The sequence below is a fragment of the Silurus aristotelis genome (genome assembly GCF_946808225.1).
Source record: "Silurus aristotelis genome assembly, chromosome: 15".
NCBI classification, from domain to species: Eukaryota; Metazoa; Chordata; class Actinopteri; order Siluriformes; family Siluridae; genus Silurus; species Silurus aristotelis.
In genome coordinates this window covers 4,884,453-4,905,977 of record NC_139588.1, presented here as the reverse complement: position 1 = coordinate 4,905,977, position 21,525 = coordinate 4,884,453, and the positions used below count along the sequence as shown (strand labels likewise).

At 37.6% G+C, this 21,525-nt stretch overlaps 1 protein-coding gene across 1 annotated transcript in view; it reads left to right on the top strand.

Moving 5' to 3' along the window:
• The first annotated feature begins 5,874 nt into the window (after window positions 1-5,874).
• cnih3 (cornichon family AMPA receptor auxiliary protein 3) overlaps window positions 5,875-21,525 on the top strand; it is a 35,844-nt gene continuing 20,193 nt past the window's right edge. The window contains exons 1-3 of the mRNA XM_083563166.1: window positions 5,875-6,310; window positions 14,896-14,964; window positions 19,418-19,465. Coding sequence (XP_083419292.1) covers window positions 6,233-6,310; window positions 14,896-14,964; window positions 19,418-19,465 — 195 coding nt within the window. The 5' untranslated portion in view covers window positions 5,875-6,232. The remainder of the gene's footprint in view (window positions 6,311-14,895; window positions 14,965-19,417; window positions 19,466-21,525) is intronic.

The following is a 21,525-nucleotide window of genomic DNA, read 5'->3' as shown; positions in this document are numbered from 1 at the left end:
TAAACATATCAACATAATATTCATAAATTTTAAATGGTATATAAAAAATAAATTAATCTGTATAGTAGACGTCATGGGCTTTTTTTTAAGATTCCAATTCACACCAGAAGTGGTCTGGTATAGTAGTTTTTTTTCCTGTTCACACACAGTGCATCCGGAAAGTATTCACAGCGCTTTACTTTTACCTTCAAAAATTCTACAAACAACACTCTATAATGACGATGTAAAAGAAGTTTGTTGCAAATTTCGTAAAAATAAAAAACCAAAACAATCACATGTATATAACTATTTATAGCCTTTACCTTGACACAAATTGAGCTCAGTTGCATCCTGTTTCCACTGATCATCACCCTAACCCTATCTCTGCAGCACTCCTCCAATCAGGTCTGTATGGTACAATGGCCAGACAGAAGCCACTCCTCAGTAAAAGGCACGTGACAGCCCACCTGGAGTTTGCCAAAAGGCACATGAAGGACTCTCAGAGCATGAGAAACAAAAATGTAACTCTTTGGCCTTAATGCCAAGCATCATGTCTAGAGGAAACCAGGCACAGCTCATCACCTGGCCATTACTGTTCTATACTATAGTAACTATACTATACTAATACAGTGAAGCATGGTGGTGGCAGTATCATGCTTTGGGGATGTTTTTTAGTGGCAGGAACTTGGAGACTAGTCAGGATTGAGGGAAAGATGAACGCAGCAATGTACAGAGACGTCCTTGATAAAAACCTGGGGCGACATTTCATATTCCAACGACCTTAAGCACACAGCCAAGATAACAAAGGAGTGGCTAAGGGACGACTCTGTAAATGTCCTTCGAGTGACCCAGCCAGGGCTCAGGTTTGAACCCGATTGAACATCTCTGGAGAGATCTGAAAAATGGCTGTGCACTGATGCTCCCTATCCAACCTGATGGAGCTTGAGAGCTTTGGCAAAGAAGAATGGAAAAACTGGCCAAAAATAAGTGTTATAACATTATCTGTGTAAAGCTGCTTTGAGACAATGTTCACTGTTAAAAGCGCTATACAAATAAAAATGAATTGAATTGAATTGAATAGGTGTCATGCTTGTAGCATCATATTTAAAAAGACTTGAGGCTGTAGTTGGTGCCAAAAATGCTTTACCAAAGTATTGAGCAAAGGCTGTGAATTCTTCTGTACATGTGATTTTTTTTTTACTGAATAAATTTGCAAAGATTTCAAACAAACTTTTTAAATGTTGTCCTTATGGGGTTTTGTTTGTAGAATTTTGAGAAAAAAAAAATTAATTGAATCCATTTTGGAATAAAGCTGTAACAACAAAATGTGGAAAAAGTGAAACGCTGTGAAAACTTTCTGGAGGCACTGTAGCTCTATTCTTATCAATTACTTGCTCATTTATCATCTAAAAACACTGAGAAAACACTTATGTTTCACAAACAAATCAAGTTTTCACATTTTGTATTTATGAGCTGATTTTGGAATCGATTTCCTTTTTTAATTTAGTTTTAATTGCTGAACTGTAACAGTTACTGTAATTTAGCTTGCTTCTTTGAATTTGTTTGACAGATTGTTTGATCTTCAGGTTTTTGGCCGCATTGTGTTACTGATTATTTTTAGGGTTTGGCATATTCCAATAAACTGTGCACCCTTAGACCATACCTCTGTGACCCGTTTGGCTCATTATCATGCATGAAGAGCTACAGGGACCAATCAGCACTATTCATCATTACAGGGTTGATGTGTTGCTTACTAGTACAGTTCCACAAATGTGATGTTCGCTATTAAATAATCAAATGACTCTATGGTTGGCGTAACGAAGGACCACAGGGGCATTGTGATTGGTAGGTGGATGTGCCATTAAATTAGGTTAAATGGCTACCAGCAAACTGGAAAACAAATTTTCTACAATAGCCACACATCATTTGTTGTTTCTTCTTACAATCAACCAAATTCTGCTAAACGCACTCCAATAGGTTATTATCAAGGTCATAATTTTAATTAATATCAACAGCTGAAACGCAGGAATCTATAGCCCTCCCAGCAGTCTGCCTCTTCTGTAACAGAACAATCCTGCTGTCCTTTCGAGAAAGAGAGTTAGAAATATTTTATACTTAATCTTGAACCTGAGGCTTATTTGCTCAATCACGTACCTGTGAATTTGTTGGTACCAAAAAGTCAATCAATCCAATTAAAATCCAGATATTGTGCATCTAGAGCAGCAAAAAAAAAAAAAAAAAAATTAAATATGGATGATGTAAAAAGTCCACACTCCTGTTTAATTTGCAAAAAATAAACCCAAGATAAGTCATATGAGAGCTTTAATGTCATCTCTGCCATTAATGGCACATAGGATACAACAGAATTCAAGAAAAAAAAATAGAATGTACGGTACTAGAATTATTATTTGATAATTATTAAAAATATCGTATTCAAGCTCATGTTCAAGTCATAAATGAAAGTTAAAGATCAGCGGTTTCTGTACATTTTTCTTGACAAAATATCCACAAGAAGAACAAAGAGCTAAAATATCAGCTTGTAAAATGGGCCACCATCACTAAGACCAGAACATCCCTCAACATTGTGCAGCAAGTGCTGATTACTTTCTGCATGTGACAACAATTGGTCTGTAGCTGTTAAGACTGGTCCTGTGATCTGGAAAAGACATGCAGAGCTCCCAGATGTCTTCAACAAAACCTAATAAAAAGCCACACCAGGTGGAAACCCATATCTACTTTTTAGATACCTACCTCTGCTAACCCATCCCCTGAAGATCCAGAGCAGAACACAGTCTGGTCCACATTCTTTATCTCCTCTGCCAGAAAACCTTAAGCTCACAATTACTTAACAATTCTCCCAAACCTTTTTCTCTACATCGGACGGATCCTGGGGAGAGGACAGGCTGGTCCTGGTAATGTGCTCTGCTGATCTAAATAGATTCTGAATTTGATAGTTGGGTGACTTGATTATCAGACCTCAGCATCCAAACAAGCTTGGATATGTGAGGAAGATGTTTTCTTTAATAATGCATAATGTGTAAGGGGACAACTAATCACATTTCCTACACACTGTTGCCACTAGATGGCGTCAGAGACCAGCTAGGGACATGGTTAGACTGACTTCCGCCACCAGAGGGAGGCACAGAATCATCCATTTTAATAAGTCAATGGCTATGGTAATTTCTTTGGCTTCTTTAGCCAACTATTGAAATCCCTTAATGTGTGTATATATATACAGAATATTCAGAACACCACACTAGATTCTACTTCTGTCAGAAAAGCACAGAGAAGCAATCATGATCACCCAAACTGGACAGTTAAATCTAAGAAATAAAATGACAACTAAGCTTTTTGGAGCCTTTAGCTGTCCAGCTGTTTTAGCTCATTCAATTCATGCTTAACGTTGTTTCATTACGTCTGTTCTGAAATGCCTTTCTGCTCACCAGGTTTGTATGGAGCAGTTATTTGAGTTACCAGATAAGTCTGGTTATTCTCCTCACTTACTAACATCTCTGAGAAATGTTTTTGCAGCATTGTGAGCCATACCATGCACAAAACCAGAGATCACACTTTTGCATCATTTTGATGTTTGATGTGAGCATTAACCGAAGTTCTTTACCTGTATATGCCTGTGATGGCCCTGCAGATCTCCCTGTAGCTGCTCGATCTGGATCACAGCATCTTGGCAAAGATGTCATCCTAGCATACTGGTGCTAACAGTTGTGGGTGAAGGCGGTAATGAGAGGTCCTCTACAGATTTTAAAAAGTCTTTATTAAACTCTATTCTCCATATTTAGCTAGTACCTGTTTGTTTAGTTATAGAGGTGTTTGTGTTTAGCATATTTTAAATGCTATTGGCTGTGGCAGAACTGTGAGCCTGACTTCCTTCTTCAACAGCAGCTACTGCATGTTAACATACAGAATTAAATCATTTATCCATTTCAGTGGGGATTTTGTTTTTGAAACACGAGCATGTGCCTTGGTTTCCGATGCAACACACTAGATAAAAAGCAAGAACACAAAAATTGGACAGTAAATGTTCTCTGACCAGATGAGTGTGACAATGATGGCTCTAACAAATTAACTTATGTAAGATTGAGAACAGGAGAGAAGATGCGTTTAGACTCCCACCAGATGGCTTCATGAGATGCTTTGAGAAACAAATCTTCAGATCTAGACAGATTTTGAATGTCCATTCATTATATTCCAGAATTGTTGAGAATTCATTGCTTTAATGATGGACACTTGAAGGCAAAAACTGTTCCTGGCAGGTGCCACTGTGGCAGTTTCTATTAGTTTTTACTGTTTCTACTGATTGCAGCCCAGATCCATCTTCATGGTTGTTGAGTTTAACCTTCCAACCTTCCTAGCTGTTCATGTGGAACCATCCTCAGCCACATCGAGTGGAGAGAGAACCAGGATGTGTCAGGCAGGACTGAAAATAAGAAAGGGACAGGTATCTCTGAAGTCTGCTTTACTCGGTGGAGAGAAAGGGGGTGACACAGAGAGGGAAGCATGCATTACCTAAAAATCCTTATGTTACATAATAGTTAAAGACCCTATGCAGTGTGATCAGAGTGATCAGAGACTTTGGCAAGACTCGCTATGACAGCATAAGTAAGGAGAGCCAGAAGGTAAAACAGACATGTGGGATCTCTGGGATATAAGAAAGTCTGTCATCTCCAGCACCAGATACCGAGAGTCTATAAAGCTGTTAATCATGCTAAGAGAGGATTCTTTTTTCAAAATAAACTTGAACATCTGTACATTTATATTTCTGTTTCGGTAAAGTAAATCTTTATACCATTGTGTTTCCAAACTTTTAACAGGCACTGTACATTTTGTGTATGAATTTGATGTGCTCCGTTTATACTTGGGTCCAATCTCTGTGTAACTTACTAAGTAAAGACATGGTCTGGATAATGCAAACATTTTTCAAAGCTGCCAATGAAGCAGACAAATTTCAGACAAATTTCCAGTCACGTTCAAGTGATGTTGCTTCTCTAACATTTACACGCATGACTGTACAATATCGTGTGGAAGTATTCCAGGTTATCATAATTATAAAGCATAATGACTTGTTTTTGACGAGTGAGGGCACCATGTGAGCAACCAAACAGTGGATTGCCCAAATCAGGTGAATGCTGTGGGGACATTATCACACTGGTGTGGCTTATGGAGCCTCATAGCCACTATAAGGGGCTGTGCATTGAACATTGGGCCTGTATATCCTGATGAGGGCATATTAGGGAAGAATAATTTCTTGTGGCAAAACCACAATGGAACCACAAATAATCTGTGTGGGCATTTCACAGTTTGAGTTGCTTACAAAAAAAAAAAAAAACAAGGATCAATATCAATGTCCCATTTTTCACAAACCCATAGTTGCCCCACATGGGGTGTGTGGCTTATTTTGTAATTATATAAAGTTTTTACTGAACCACTTTATATGCAAATCTTGTTTGTGGCATTTTCTGGAACTTATTATATAGCCTATATAGCGTAATTATATAGCCTCACTATTAGAGAGAAAGAGAGAGAGAGAGAGAGAGAGAGAGAGAGAGAGAGAGAGAGAGGATGGCAATAAAGGGATCAGTGCATTTACCTGTTTTTAATTCAGCCCCATCCTAGGCCAAAAAGTGTGAGGAAGAGGAGCAGGATCCTGCTCTCTCTATTCCTCTGTCTCTGTCTCTCTCTCTCTCTCTCTCTCTCTCTCTCTCTCTCTCTCTCTCTCTCTCTATATATATATATATATATATATATATATATATATATTCCTCTCTCTCTCTCTCTCTCTCTCTCTCTCTCTCTCTCTATATATATATATATATATATATATATATATATATATATATATATATATATATATATATATATATATATATATTCCTCTCTCTCTCTCTCTCTCTCTCTCTCTCTCTCTCTCTCTCTCTCTCTCTCTCTCTCTCTCTCTCTCTCTCTCTCTCTCTCAGTGTGTTCCCGCACCCGGATACCCGCAGCAGCAGCTTGATGTTCCTCTCTTGCTTCGTTCCTGGTGCGGTTGCGAGCATGGGATTGTACTTGAGTGAATTCTGACATCACAAGTCGGAAACGCGGTCAGAAGGAACGTGGCGCCCGTGCGGATGAAGATGTTGGAATGCTGGCAGAAGCTCGGGGCGTAAAAGCGCTTCGTCCCCGACATTTCTTTATTTATTTTGTTTATTTTTTCTCTTGTGTCTTATTCCCCCCGCTGTGTTGGTAACAGCGATCAATAATGTTTACGTTCGCTGCCTTCTGTTACATGCTTTCCCTCGTCCTCTGCGCTTCTCTCATCTTCTTCGCCATCTGTCATGTAAGTGTTTGTCGTTACCTGAGTATCTCCTGGTCAAGTAAGTAGCATCATTTCAGCTGGGGTTTAATAGATGCCTGAATGACTGAATAATCTCTCTCTCGCGCGCACACACACACACACTCACACGCACGCACACACTTGGCTTCATGCAGTAGGAGACATAAAACCTTAGAGATAAGGATTATAACCATATTTTTCTGACATCTGAGACCATGCAAATGCTGTCACACACGTTTCATGGAAACGACTAAATATCAATAACCAAAACACTACAAACACTATATGATTTTTATGTATGACAATAGTAATACAATTATTTGTGTCTTCAGATTATTTGGTATTTTCACTTCTCCCTTTTTTTTGCACCTAGCCATTATATTGAGCTCACTCACTCAGCCATCCATCCATCCATCCATCCATCCATCCATCCATCCATCCATCCCAAGTTTGCTTTGTCACAGCAGATCATGTAAAAGTCAGGCAAGTGTTAATGCGGATTCTTGTCTTTCCCTTCATAGGACTAAAATGATTGCTCTTTTCTTATCCTAAAATAGCATAAAAGTATATTATTGTATTGGTTATTTATAATAATAATAATAATAATAATAATAATAATAATAATACTTATAATTATAGTTCCTTTAACCCGTGCACTAAGATGAATATTAAAACTCAACCTGAGTGAGAGCTGACATGGATTACGATGATGCTTTACATAGATAGAAAAAACAGTGAGTTTTAGATGTTAAGCAAATGCTTGATGTTAAATTAAATGATTACGTTACATCTAACCACAGTAGCAGGACCTATACAAACCCTCAATGATAGTTTAAAATCCATGTGTATCATTATAGCACTTGGTTTGATGTGAAGTAAAGCTAGAAAGCGAATATTCCAAGCTCTAGTGGATGGAGATGTCTAGCTTTATGCAGATGTTAAAAAATTTATCCTATGTATTCTATAGCTACTTGTGCAGTTACTGATGTGTGTCTACAAACTTTTGTCTATATAGTGTAGCTTGTCATATATGATCTAGATGATTTGTTCAGCAGAAGGTCTACAGTCAGTAAAAGACCACAGAGTAATGCTAGTTTATGTATGGTACCCTGACCTGATCATGTATATTAGTGTAGATTGCAAGCCAATGCATGAAGTGGGCCAGTGCTTTATGATGAAGCCTCCTGTGACAGATTTGTGCATTAGTTTTGTTGTTTCTAAGGACACACAGAACAAATTCTGGGGAACGTATTTGGCTGAGGAACAATATTTTATTAAGATGAGCAGAGCAACCTGTTTATTGTGTTATTCTTCTCAGAACAGATAAAGCTTCAGGTGTTTTTTACATTGTAATGTCCTATCTTTATGGCAAAAAGCAGGCATCAGGGTGTTTAGATGACTCGATCCAACACTGGTGATGATCAAATATGGAGTAAGACAAGCCATAAAGATTTAAGCAATTGCAACTTTTAGGCCAGTAAGTGATGCAGTCATGAAATTTGTTAAATAGCCTCAAGTCATGGTCATGACATGGATAGCAAGCTGGCAGCATTGATGTCAGGTTCATTGGCCCATTACCAGCAAATCTTTTGGGATATATAAAATTGTTTTGTATGTAGGTGATGTATTTCAAACTTACTGGACAGTTTAAAGGAATAGCAAAAAAAAACATGGTCAAAAATCTTGCCAGAAATGTATGTTATTGTTGTAGTTGATTAGAATCAGGGATGCACACATAGTTAAAAAGTAATGACTATAAAACTCTCAAATAACGTTTAAATTGGGCCTATTTATTTTTTTTTACCTAATAGTGGCGCTAGAGTGTTGGCAAAACTTTTAGCCATTACTTTCCTTAAATCCTCCCCAATCTGTGTGGCAAAACTGTTCACCAGATGGTTCCTATGAAGAATTAGGAGGCATATAAAAAGGATAAGAGTGTGTTTGTTCACAGGTACATAGCAGCTAAGTGAAATGATTTTCTTTGCATATCCCAGCGAGTCTACGTCAGCCATGATACAGTACCTCTTGAAGCCGATAGTGTTAAATGCCTTGCACAAGGGCCCAAGAGATGCAGATACCAGGTGATACCGGGGCTTGAACTCCCATCCTTATGTTCAATATTTCAGAGCCATATGGATATTTGCATATTATTGCATATTATTTTAATGTAATAATAATAATAATAATAATAATAATAAAAATAATAATAAAACAGACAGGTTGTATTCTCTACATTTATCAGTAATAATCATGTTTTTTGTCTTTCTGATGTGTCTGATTTGCAACACATTCAATTCAATTCAATTCATTTTTATTTGTATAGCGCTTTTAACAATGAACATTGTCTCAAAGCAGCCTTACACAGATAATGTGGTGATTAAAAGTAAATATGTAAATATGTATTAATTGAGATATTAATCAAATGATGACATTTTGCAATGAACAGACTGAGGACACTGACCCAGTTCAAGTGTGTTTCAGTCTTTGTTAACATTTAAAGAGATTTGTTCAAATATTTATGTCCCATTTGGGTTTTTTGCATCAGAGGCCGTTTCCCTTTTTGAAATACGGATTTGTGTGCAAATATTATAGAATGGGCAGTGTTGAATAATGCAGGATATGGTCTGAATTTTAAGAGACATATGGGAGTGCTTGCATTGTATACATATATATATATATATATATATATATATATATATATATATATATATATATATATATATATATATGGGGGTGGAAACATCATGCTTTGGGGCTGTGTTTCTGCCAAGGGACCAGGACGACTGATCGTGAATAGGAAAGAATGAATGGGGCCATGTATCGTGAGATTTTGAGTGAAAACCTTCTTCTATCAGCAAGGGCATTGAAGATGAAACATGGCTGGGTCTTTCAGCATGACAATGATCCCAAACACACCGCCCCGGGCAACGATGAAGTGGCTTCGTAAGAAGCATTTCAAGGTCCTGGCCTAGCCAGTCTCCAGATCTCAACCCCATAGAAAATCTTTGGAGGAAGTTGAAAATAAATGTTGCCCCAAAACATCACTGCTCTAGAGGAGATCTGCATGGAGGAATGGGCCAAACTACCAGCAACAGTGTGTAAAAACCTTGTGGATACTTACAGAAAATGTTTGATCTCTGTCATTGCCAACAAAGGGTATATAACAAAGTATTGAGAAGAACTTTTGTTATTGACCAAATACTTATTTTCCACCATAATTTGCAAATAAATTCTTTAAAAATCAGACAATGTGATTTTCTGGATTTTCTTTCTAATTTTGTCTCTCATAGTTGAAGTGTACCTATAATGAAAATTACAGGCCTCTCTCATCTTTTTAAGTGGGAGAACTTGCACAGTTGGTGGCTGACTAAATACTTTTTTGCCCCACTGTATATACAGTATATAGATACAGGGCTTTAATGGGAGGCAGGAATTGTGTTTAGGTATATAAAATTGGCTTTAAAGTTAAGTGAAATTAATGATCCATGAAATTATGGAGTAAGAACAGAAACTCTGAGGATTTGGATTTGGACTGTAGTTAATGTCAATAGTCTGCTACACTTAGGACCACAGTTTGCTTTTGATCACCATCACTGCACCTCAACATTGTTTATCTGTAATAAATGGACATTTGGTCCAACTCAGATGAGATGATTATCTGTGTAAAGCTGCTCTGAGATAATGTTCATTGTTAAAAGCGCTATACAAATAAAGATTATTGAATATTATTGTCATAGAACCTCAGTGACACACATTTTACCTTCTCTATATAAAATTCACCACAAGAATATGTCACAGCACACCCTGCAAAGCATTATTAAACACAACCTACCCGTAGTGCTGATTTATTGATGACTGGACTCACTCTGTGTTGAGACACTCCACAGGGGCGTCAGATCTATCATTTAAAGCGATCCTTTATTGAAAAGTACACAGTTGTAGCCCTGGCTGATTGTGGACCAGCACATCCTTGCCCCGAACAGCTGAAATGCCTAATAGTAAATTTTCCAATTACTGAGCACCGGACTACTGCAAAATGTCCACTATGTGTGTCAGATTGTCAGGAATTGTGCGAAAAAAGGTGTGCATTTGCTTGGTCACTTGTTGTGTTGTCAGTCTGTACTAGCATGTGTGACTGCTAGAGATGTAATGGTACGAAAATTCACTGCTCGGTATGTACCTCGATTTTTAAGTCAGTACAATTTAGTACAATTAGCGGGAAGAAATGCAAAACAAATTTGCTTGTCGTTTTTTTATTAACGTCATTTATTATTATTAACATTTATGAACATCAACAGTTTAAAATAAAATGAAAATAAAATCTATGAAAATAAAATGAATAAATACAATTAAAGCAATACACTTTTTATTATATTATATGAAATTAAATAACAGATTTACTTAATAATAGATACTTAATAGGTGATAGTAATAGATAGGCACAAAATAAATTGATTAAATAAAATGAAATTTATATATAAAAAAAAAATTAAATAGTTTCCATTTGTGTATTTTTTACATTTATTATTTAATTTTTGAATGTTCTACTTAACTGTTTTACTTATTTCAGCATCCTTTAACAAATGTGTGCATTGAACAAACGCACAAGATCGTTATTTATTTATTAATTCAATAAATTTTTTTCAATTAAATGTATTTATTCATAAATGAATTAATTATTTTCATCATTCATTCATCCATTCATTCAGTAACTAAAAGGTTCAGTACAAATACGTGTACCGTTACACCCCAAGTGACCACCTAGACACACAACTTTCATGATAAAATCATTAATATGATGGCAATACATGAAGGCATCGGTCATTACACGTTCTTTTTTTGCAGGAAGAACATCCTTTAAATTGAGTGTTTACCTAATGTAAGGGGATGTCCCTGAAGAGAAGCATGCACTGCAGGGCATATGCGCATGCCCTTTACACTACTATATACAGTGAGGAAAATAAGTATTTGAACACCCTGCTATTTTGCAAGTTCTCCCACTTAGAAATCATATAGGGGTCTGAAATTTTCATCGTAGGTGCATGTCCACTGTGAGAGACATAATCTAAAAAAAAAAAAATCCAGAAATCACAATATATGATTTTTAAACTATTTATTTGTATGATACAGCTGCAAATAAGTATTTAAACACCTGTCTATCAGCTAGAATTCTGACCCTCAAAGACCTGTTAGTCTGCCTTTAAAATGTCCACCTCCACTACATTTATTATCCTAAATTAGATGCACCTGTTTGAGGTCGTTAGCTGCATAAAGACACCTGTCCACCCCATACAATCAGTACGAATCCAACTACTAACATGGCCAAGACCAAAGAGCTGTCCAAAGACATTAGAGACAACATTGTACACCTCCACAAGGCTGGAAAGAGCTACGGGGAAATTGCCAAGCAGCTTGGTGAAAAAAGATCCACTGTTGGAGCAATCATTAGAAAATGGAAGAAGCTAAACATTACTGTCAATCTCCCTCGGACTGGGGCTCCATGCAAGATCTCACCTCGTGGGGTCTCAATGATCCTAAGGAAGGTGAGAAATCAGCCCAGAACTACACGGGAGGAGCTGGTCAATGACCTGAAAAGAGCTGGGACCACCGTTTCCAAGGTTACTGTTGGTAATACACTAAGACCTCATGGTTTGAAATTATGCATGGCACGAAAGGTTCCCCTGCTTAAACCAGCACATGTCCAGGCACGTCCTAAGTTTGCCAATGACCATTTGGATGAGCCAGAGAAGTCATGGGAGAATGAATGATAAGTACCATCCCAAGAACACCATCCCTACTGTGAAGCATGGGGGGGGGTAGCATCATGCTTTGGGGGTGTTTTTCTGCACATGGGACAGGGCGACTGCACTGTATTAAGGAGAGGATGACCAGGGCCATGTATTGCGAGATTTTGGGGAACAACCTCCTTTCCTCAGTTAGAGCATTGAAGATGGGTCAAGGCTGGGTCTTCCAACATGACAATGACCCGAAGCACACAGCCAGGATAACCAAGGAGTGGCTCTGTAATAAGCATATCAAGGTTCTGGCATGGCCTAGCCAGTCTCCAGACCTAAACCCAATAGAGAATCTTTAGAGGGAGCTCAAACTCCGTGTTTCTCAGCAACAGGCCAGAAACCTGACTGATCTAGAGAAGATCTGTGTGGAGGAGTGGGCCAAAATCCCTCCTGCAGTGTGTGCAAACCTGGTGAAAAACTACAGGAAACGTTTGACCTCTGTAATTGCAAACAAAGGCTACTGTACCAAATATTAACATTGACTTTCTCAGGTGTTTTGTGATTTCTGGATTTTTTTTTTTTTTTAGATTATGTCTCTCACAATGGACATGCACCTATGATGACAATTTCAGACCCCTCCATGATTTCTAAGTGGGAGAACTTGCAAAATAATTTTCCCCACTGTACATGCCGTGATATGTCTGACATGCTCTGAACATTCTGCTAACACTCAAACACTAAATATCAGACATTAAATCGCTGGTCAGTCATTTTTTTTCTTCTGGTTAGGTTGTTCCATAAACAAAAACATTGCCTGGATCATCACTGGCTGTTAGGATTGTCCACACAACAGTCCAATTTCCAATTGTTCATGCCTTACCTAAATTCGACTAATGAAAACAATGCAGTCTCTTCTCTTTCCCATTATAAATACCTTCTGCTGTTTTAGGTTCCAGCTGCTACAAATCAGCAAAAGTATATTCTTTTATTGAGGTTTGCGTATTCTTCTCACAAAGCTCAGCAGGCATATCTGCTGTTTGCTCTCCACCCTGCTGTGACCACACATTGTCACAGGAAGGTAATGTCAGTAGTATTCCCGTAGCCTGCAAGCTTCACAAAGCTCTATCAGTGATTCGCTGCAGTTAGGGCAAAGCTATTGAGGTACTTGTCAAGAATCTCTGGCAGTCATCATCTCTCAGGCAAATGCCTCGCACATTAATCTTTTACGATTAGAGTACTGTATCTCCGCATCTCAAATCCTCTTCTTCAAATAAAAATAAGTATATCTAAATGCAGTTATCAAACCAGCAGCAAAATGCAAATATCATACAGATTCTGGCCAAAATTTCCAGTTAATATTTACATCAAACATCAGAATGAAGAAAGAGTGTGAGCTCTGTAACTTTAAGCGTGGCATGCTTGGTAGTGCCAGACGTGCTAGTTTGAGTTTTTCCAGAAGCTGCTGATCTCCTGGGATTTCAGACAGCACACTGTTTTACACAGCATAATGTGAAAAACATTGAGTAAATTACAGTTCCGTGGTGGAAATTGCTTGCTGATAAAAGAGGTCATGTGAAAATGATCAGGTTCAGCCTGCAATAAAGTACACAAGCTCACAAAAGTGAGTACACCCCTTACATTTCAGTAAACATAGTATATTTTTTCAAAGGGACAATACTATAAAAATAAAACTTGGATATAGTTTAGAGTAGTCAATGTGCAGCTTTTATAGCAGTACAGATTTACTGCCCTCTGAAACTAACTCAACATACAGCCATTATTGTCTTATTAACTGCCAACAAAAGTGGGTACAGCTGTACATCGTGTAAATGTGCAAAGCCACATGTCCTATTCATCATGTTGGTGTTTTTGTCTGCTTGACAGAACCATACAAATCTATGTATCTTGTACTAGAGCAGTTGAAATTTAAATTTGGTGCTTTGAGTACAATTCTCTCATACTGACCACTGGATGTTCAACATGGCACCTCATGTTAAAGACTCTCTGAGGATTAAAGAATTAGAATTGTTGCTCTCCACAAAGATGCTGAGACTATTAGCAGATCACTAACACCCTGAAACTGAGTTACAGTACAGTGGTCAGGGTCATACAGGAGTTTTTCAAGACGGGTTCCACTCGTAACAGACCTCACAAGGGTCCATCAAAGAAGTTTAATACGGCAGTATTCCACAACCATAAACACACCACCAAGATGACAAATGCCTTGCTCAGAAAGCTGAAGGTGAAGGTGATGAAGTGGCCAAGTAGGTCTCCCGACCTGAACCCTATTAAGCACCTGTGGAGCATCCTCAAGTGGAAGGTGGAGAAGCAACATGTGTCTGACATCCAGCAGCTCAGTGATGTCATTATGGAAAAATAATAGTGGAAGAGGATCCCAGCAACAACCTGTGCAGCTCTTCCATGTGCAGGAGGATTAAGGCAGTGCTACATAACAATGGTGCTCACACTAAATATTTACACTTTAGTTGTAAAAACTTTACTTTTTAAAGAGTTTTGACATGTTCACTAACAGCTATTTTGACAATAATGGTTGTATGTTAAGTTATTTTCAGAGGACAGTAAATCTGTACTGCTACACAAGCTGCACATTGACAAAAATATATAAATTAACTTTAAAATATATTCAAGTTTCATTTCTACAGTATTGTCCTTTGAGAAGATACACTAAAATGGTTGCTGAAATTAAATTAAATTAAATTAACATCACCTTTGTGAGATATATATTACTGTACAGTTTCTGTGAGCAAGTGTATGTACTTGTGCGTCTATCATGTTCTTGTGTGACAGGAGAGAAACGATATAATGATATTTTCCTTGTTTTCTCGGTTTTAGATAACAGCCTTTGATGAGCTCCATGCAGATTTCAAAGTCCCTATTGATCAGGGCAATCCATACCATGCAGTAAGTACATTTTACAGGCTTAATGATGGTAATATTGTGTGTGTGTGTTTGTGTGTTTGTGTGTTTGTGTGTGTGAGTGTGTATGTGTGTGTGTGTGTGTCTGTGTGGGTGGGGGGGGGAGGTTGGGGGTAGGGGCGATAAGCGGAGGCGGAGTGAAAACTCGTTTTTTAGTATCACTACTGTACACTTCGTATCCCTAAACTTTAAAATGTTTACTTTTTCTTCTTTGCTTATCTTAATTTTCATCACAATCTTCGCTTTCTTGCTTCGCTTCGCCATCTAGCAGCGGTGTCTTGAGCTCGTACCTCAATTTTTTGCTTGCGTAACAAAGCAAAAAAATCGACAGAGTGACCGCTCGTACCTCGGAAAACTTGTACATTAATGCACTCGTATTTCAACTGTAGTTGTAGTTGTGAAAGGGAGGAGGAACACAGTAAACAATGACTTACTTGGTCGGCTACTGTTTAGATACAAGCCGTTGTAGCGTGTTGAGTCTGGGTGAAGGAAGAGCTCGCTAACTCCAGTTGCAACAGAAATCATATAAGTACAGACAGGTTTCCAAAACTCGTGCTTTTTTATTTTTCTTGGCAACAGCGTTATGGGTTAGTCAAAGAAACTTAGAAATGAGCATCAGAAAATAATAAGGACATATTCCTCTGTCTCCACACACGCAGTACAACCGGAAGAACGCAGTGGCAGGCTATTCACAAAATACCGCTATGCTCCTAATAGAAGCGCAACCTATTGCATTCCGTGTCTTCCGTTAAAGCCTGTGTAAAGTTCATTAGTTTCAGTGTAGACATTATTATTATGAACTAAAAAAAAAATCTTTGTCAAATTCAGTGGGTGCGGCTAATATAAGGGTGCGCTTCATAGTCCGGAAATTACGGTATAATAAATTAAAAAGTATAATCAGATGTATACAGCATCAACATTATTACATTATTAAGTTCCCAACTGGAACAAACCATAATGAGGATTAGGATTCGGCAGGTTTTAGACATTATTCCAGTCTCTAAAGTTTACAGAGAATGATAAAAAGTGAGAGTCAGAGGGGAAAAAATGCCCAGAAATGGCATTTTTTTATGCTATGGGGCTGTTTATTGTAAAGAGAACAAATCATGATCTGTGTGAGAGGACTACAGAATTTTAGACTTCCAAGTACAGCTTTTGGAGTTGTGGGAGATGTTGAGTTTTATTGCAGTTTTCGATGCCCTCTGAAGGAGTTGTAGGTCACATGTGTTTAGATCCAATCCACACTGTGATGTTCTCGTCCAGGACACACTGTTAAAGTGCCTGCGTCTTCTAAGAAGTGTCCTTAGAAAGAATTGACATTGCAGCAGTGCTTTTTTGAGGATGCTGCTGGTGTTTTGGGGGAAGTAGTCTGCTAAGTATGTACACAGTAATGTGGAAGCTTTTTCAGATCTCAGTTTTTCTTGCTTTTCAGAGCCAGGCTGTTGTTTTGGCACTTTTGTGCACAAGCATAGAATCCTCCTCTCGAGGCACACTCATTGTGTTGTCTGCAAATTTGATGCTATTGTTGATGCTGTATCTGGCTATACTGGGTAAACAGACTGTGCAGCAGGGGGCTGAGGCAGAAGCCCTGGGGTTTTCCCCTTTCTTACTGTCAGTGTGGATTTGGTGCCAAACTTTACTGTCTGGAATCTCTTAGACAGAACGCCCAAATAACCAGCTGGAAATGAAGCTACCCAGGCTAGTTAGCTTCAACGACAGTTTCAATGGTAAATTCTGATGTATAGTGGTACCTCGACATATGAGTGCCCTAACATACAAGTTTTTTGAGATACGAGCGGTAACTCTGTCGATTTTTTGCTTTGATACGCGAGCAAAAAAGTTGAGTTACGAGCTCGAGACACCGCTGCTGGATGGCGAATCGAAGTCAGAAAGCGAAGATTGTGACGAAAATTAAGATAAGCAAAGTAAAAATTTTAAAGTTTAGGGATACGTAGTGTGCAGGAGTGATAGTAAAAAACGAGTTTTCCCTCCGCCTCCGCTTATCGCCTCTTTTTCAAAAACACGTAACAAAAACAACTAGGGTGGCATTTTGGGGGCTGGAACAGATTAATGGCATTTCAATTAATTTCAATTGGGAAATTTGCTTTGAAATATGAGCAATTTGACATACGAGCAAGGTTACGTAACGAATTAAAATCGTATGTCGAGGTACCACTGTATTTACTGCAAATAGAGTAAATGGTAAAATATATATAAAATTGCATTCAAAGATTAGAATTAATTAGACTTAAGAGCATCGAAATAGGTATGAGTTTTAGGTAGGAAGCTTGCTACAGTGAGAGAAATGTCCTACTGACTGCATAGTCTTACAGGATGACTTAAGTGCTTATGTTGGGAATTACAGATATTTTTAGGGAGTAGTGACTTCACACTGACTTAAAAACTCTGGTTAGGGAAGAAACAGGAACGTTTCCACCCCAAATTACAATTTGAGATTTGAGAATACTAGTTTAAATCCTGAGACGCCTTCCATTTGTAAGAGTCAAAGCGAGTGAAATTTGAACATTGGGTGGGAGGGACAGTATTCTCTCTTTCTCTTTCTGTCCCCCCCTCTCTCTCTCTCTCTCTCTCTCTCTCTCTCTCTCTCTCTCTCTCTCTCTCTCTCTCTCTCTCTCTCTCTCTCTCTCTCTTCTCTCTGTCTCTCTATCTTTCTCTCCATCCATGTTAGTTACAGTGAAATTAGGCAATTGTGGCCTTCATTTACGCAGAAAATGGGCATATAGCGGGTTACTCTGGATAGAAAAGATGACTTCATAGGAAACACATGCTCTCAACACTTAATCTCCCCAGGTGGTAGATCTCTTGTGATAGTGCAGATGGTTAATTATAAGTCTACTTAATACTGGAGCAGATTGGGCCAAAGGGGAGATTCAGATCAGATTTCTGAATGATCAGACCTAAATATACTGTAGAATATAAATCTTACCGAGTAACCATGCATCCGCTTCCCAAGCAAGTGGACAGAGAATGAGTGAAGGAATTATAAGTCATGGAAACAATAATGCATTGAGATTGGGCTTATATTGGTTGTTAACCTGGGGACCACTGTATATATATATATATATATATATATATATATATATATATATATATATATATATATATATATATATACAGTGGTCCCCAGGTTATCGAACGGCTCGAATATCGAACATTCCGGTTAGCGAACGGTTTTCCAAACGAAATTTGGGTCCGGTGAACGAACAAAGTTCCAGTTATCGAATGCCACCCACACTGCCCAACCCAGCGTGAGGGGAAGAAACTGCTTCCGCTTCAACCATCGCTGAGTAAGCATCTATCGCAACTTCTGTTTGTGAACAATATTAGTGATATTTAGCGGTAAGTACAGTAATCATTTTGTTTCTAACTTTTGTAAAGTTGTTAATTTATACTTTTATAACCAACACAAAATACCTGCAGAGATCGGGATAATCCGGCAAAAGGCAGTCCATAAATAATATCCACTGTGCTTTACGGAGGAAGCCCGATTGCGATGAGCTCAATGTGGGTGGTGGAACAGGGCATTCCCTGAAGCACCGAGGTATGACAGCCACCGAAGGGGGCGTGGCAGGGGGATTCCTGACAGTATTAATACGGCTAAAAACAGGAAAAAATGGTTAATTATTGGGTATTGGTGGAGTTCGGGAACTGATTAATTGGTTTTCCATTATTTCTTATGGGATAATTAGGTCCAGTTTTCGAACATATCAGATTTCGGATTTCGTTTTAAGGGACGAATTATGTTCGATAACCGGGGGACCACTGTATGTGTATATATATATATATATATATATATATATATATATATATATATATATATATATATATATATATACTGTATCGAGCAGCAGTGGTGCTGAGAGAATGTGTGGATTAGCCAGGAGAAATCAATCTAAATATAAAATATTGGTCACTTTCTAAATAATAAATGTATAGCACATCTACTAATAATTACATATTAATTAATCAATTTTTACTGATGCCAATATGTTAAAAAAACGATGCACAAATGGCAAATTGTATCCAATGCCTACTCTCTTAAATTGATGCATCACATGTTAACTTTTCTGCAAATACACCAATGCGAATCAATGAATCCTATGATGGGTTCCCTTTTGAGTCTGGTTCCACTCAAGGTTTTCTCCTCATATCATCTAAGGGAGCTTTTTCCTGCCACAGTCACCACTGGCTTATTCATCAGGGATAAACAATTATAAGGAACAAACGTACATGCTTTTATATAACCTTATAAACGCTTTACCTGTGTAAAGCTACTTTAAGACAATATCTATTGTAAAAAGTGCTATACAAAAAAATTGTAAATGAATTAATATACATATACTATATATCTTGGGAAGCATATATTTATTAAATGAATGTTTTGGAGGATTTTACAGTTTGTTGTTTCTCTCCACAGCGTGAAAGGCTTCGGAACATTGAGCGACTATGCTGCTTGCTCCGAAAGGTAAAAAAAAAAGTCATACTGTATATTTTGATTATACTGAATCCTGTTGCTTGGTGTTTACTGTCCAAAGTCTTTACTTTAAAGTCTTTAGTTTACTTACAACCTGTGGTTATAATGGTTCTTCCCTGTTTATACTGGTTTATCCTGGTTTAGCTGGTCTCCCTGCTTGGTCTTGTTAGTGTTAGGGTGGTGTAGTAGGTTGGCCAGTTTGCCTTCCAGCTTGACCAGCTGGTTCTGGCTGGCGAGTCAGCAGGCATTGGCAGGACTCCCAGTCTGGCTGTGCTTGTCTGACTGGTCAGTGGGAGGAACACTAATCTGGGAGCTCTCATATCATGAACCAGTGGCATGATTTTAGGCATGTGATGTGGTAACAAAATAATTATAACGTGTTCATGGTGCAAGCGGCAAGTTTTTCTCAGAGCATAAAGTGCAGTGCCAGAAAAGGTGAAATGTGCTGTATCAGCTGTAAACAGGATAAGAGCTGATCAGTCCCTAGGCCATGTGCCATGTTGTCAAACATAAGGCTGTCAAAATATTTAAGCAGGGTAACGATAATTACAAAGATGACAATGATGATGATGAAGATGATGATGATAAATCATACAATCAATCAGAGAGATTAGTATTTGTGTTTTGTAGTCAATAAATTTTAGAAGGTCTTTTGCCTGAAACATTCTGTTTCTGTGAAAAATCTGGACTATGGTGCATTTTTTTTTCCAAATACAATATTTTAATACAATTTTATTAAAATCAACAGCGCCAGTCATCTGATGTCCTTTAAAACAGATTGATGTGAGAGGCAAAAAAAAGAATAGATACAAATATATGTACAAAAAGGGTATACATTATTTTTTTCAATGTTACAGTGGGGATCCTTAGGACAGCTCACTGCCAAGGATTGAGTAAGAGACAGTCTTTATTAATCCAAGCGATCAAATCCAAAACAATCGAGAAAGTGCATTGAACACCTTTGGGATGAACTGGAATGCTGACTGCACCTCAGGCCTCCTTATATCTTCTACCTGACTTTACTAACACAAAGCACGAATATCCATAATCTAGTGGAACATTGTATTAGAAGAGAAGATAACGAGAAAAGTATAACAGCAAATGAGGACTAAATGTGGAATGGATATTCAAAAAGAAGGAAAAAATTTTTTTTTAGTCATGTGTCCACAAACTTTTGTCCATAGTGTATTGTGCAGAGAGTTGTGAATGATGAATGAAATGAAAGTCTCTGTGTATGAGTGTAGTGAGTGTGGTTTTGATCTAGGATTTGGAGTTTGTGGCAGCCATATTTAAAGGCCTCAGTGGTTCTTGGGAACTGGAGCTTCCAACTGACTGTGATCTGACAAAGTATATAAGGGTTGTGATGGTTTGAAAATTAACTGTGGAATATATTTGTCTCATAATTGCCCTTTGAATCAAAATATTAATTTATTAATTAATAAATTATTAAATTATTATTTTTTTAATTAATTTAGTAAATTATGATTTTAGTAATTCCTATACCTTGAAAATATTTTATTTTATATTTGCACATTTATTGATGTAGATTTGAATAAAATACTGTTTCATAAACAGCACTAAGCTGTTCATGTAAGCAATGTGACATCTAATCGTGAAGAAACGTCAAGTTTACTGGATTGATGTTCCTCTTGATGTAAATATCAACAAATATCAATTTAAAAATTTATTTTATTCATTAATAGAATCAGTGAAATGTTTAATATAATCTATGCATCGAAACTAGTTCTTTTTGCTTGAGTATATTAAGCTACATGCTACCTTATTAAATTACAAGTAAAATTAATATACTGTATCTGCATATATGTACCTGGTAACTAAATGAAAGTATGAGTATTACTGTAAGACCTTGGAGCATTTTGGTTCCACAACACCCCACAAAACACTTTTCTACAGCTCAGACCAAGTCAACTAGACATTAAAGTTTGGTTATTGTTAAAGTGGTTGCTTAGTGGTTAAAGGCATTGGACTTTGGATTGGAAGGTCACAAGTTCAAATCCCACCACAGTTGTAAGTTGCTCTGTATTCAATTG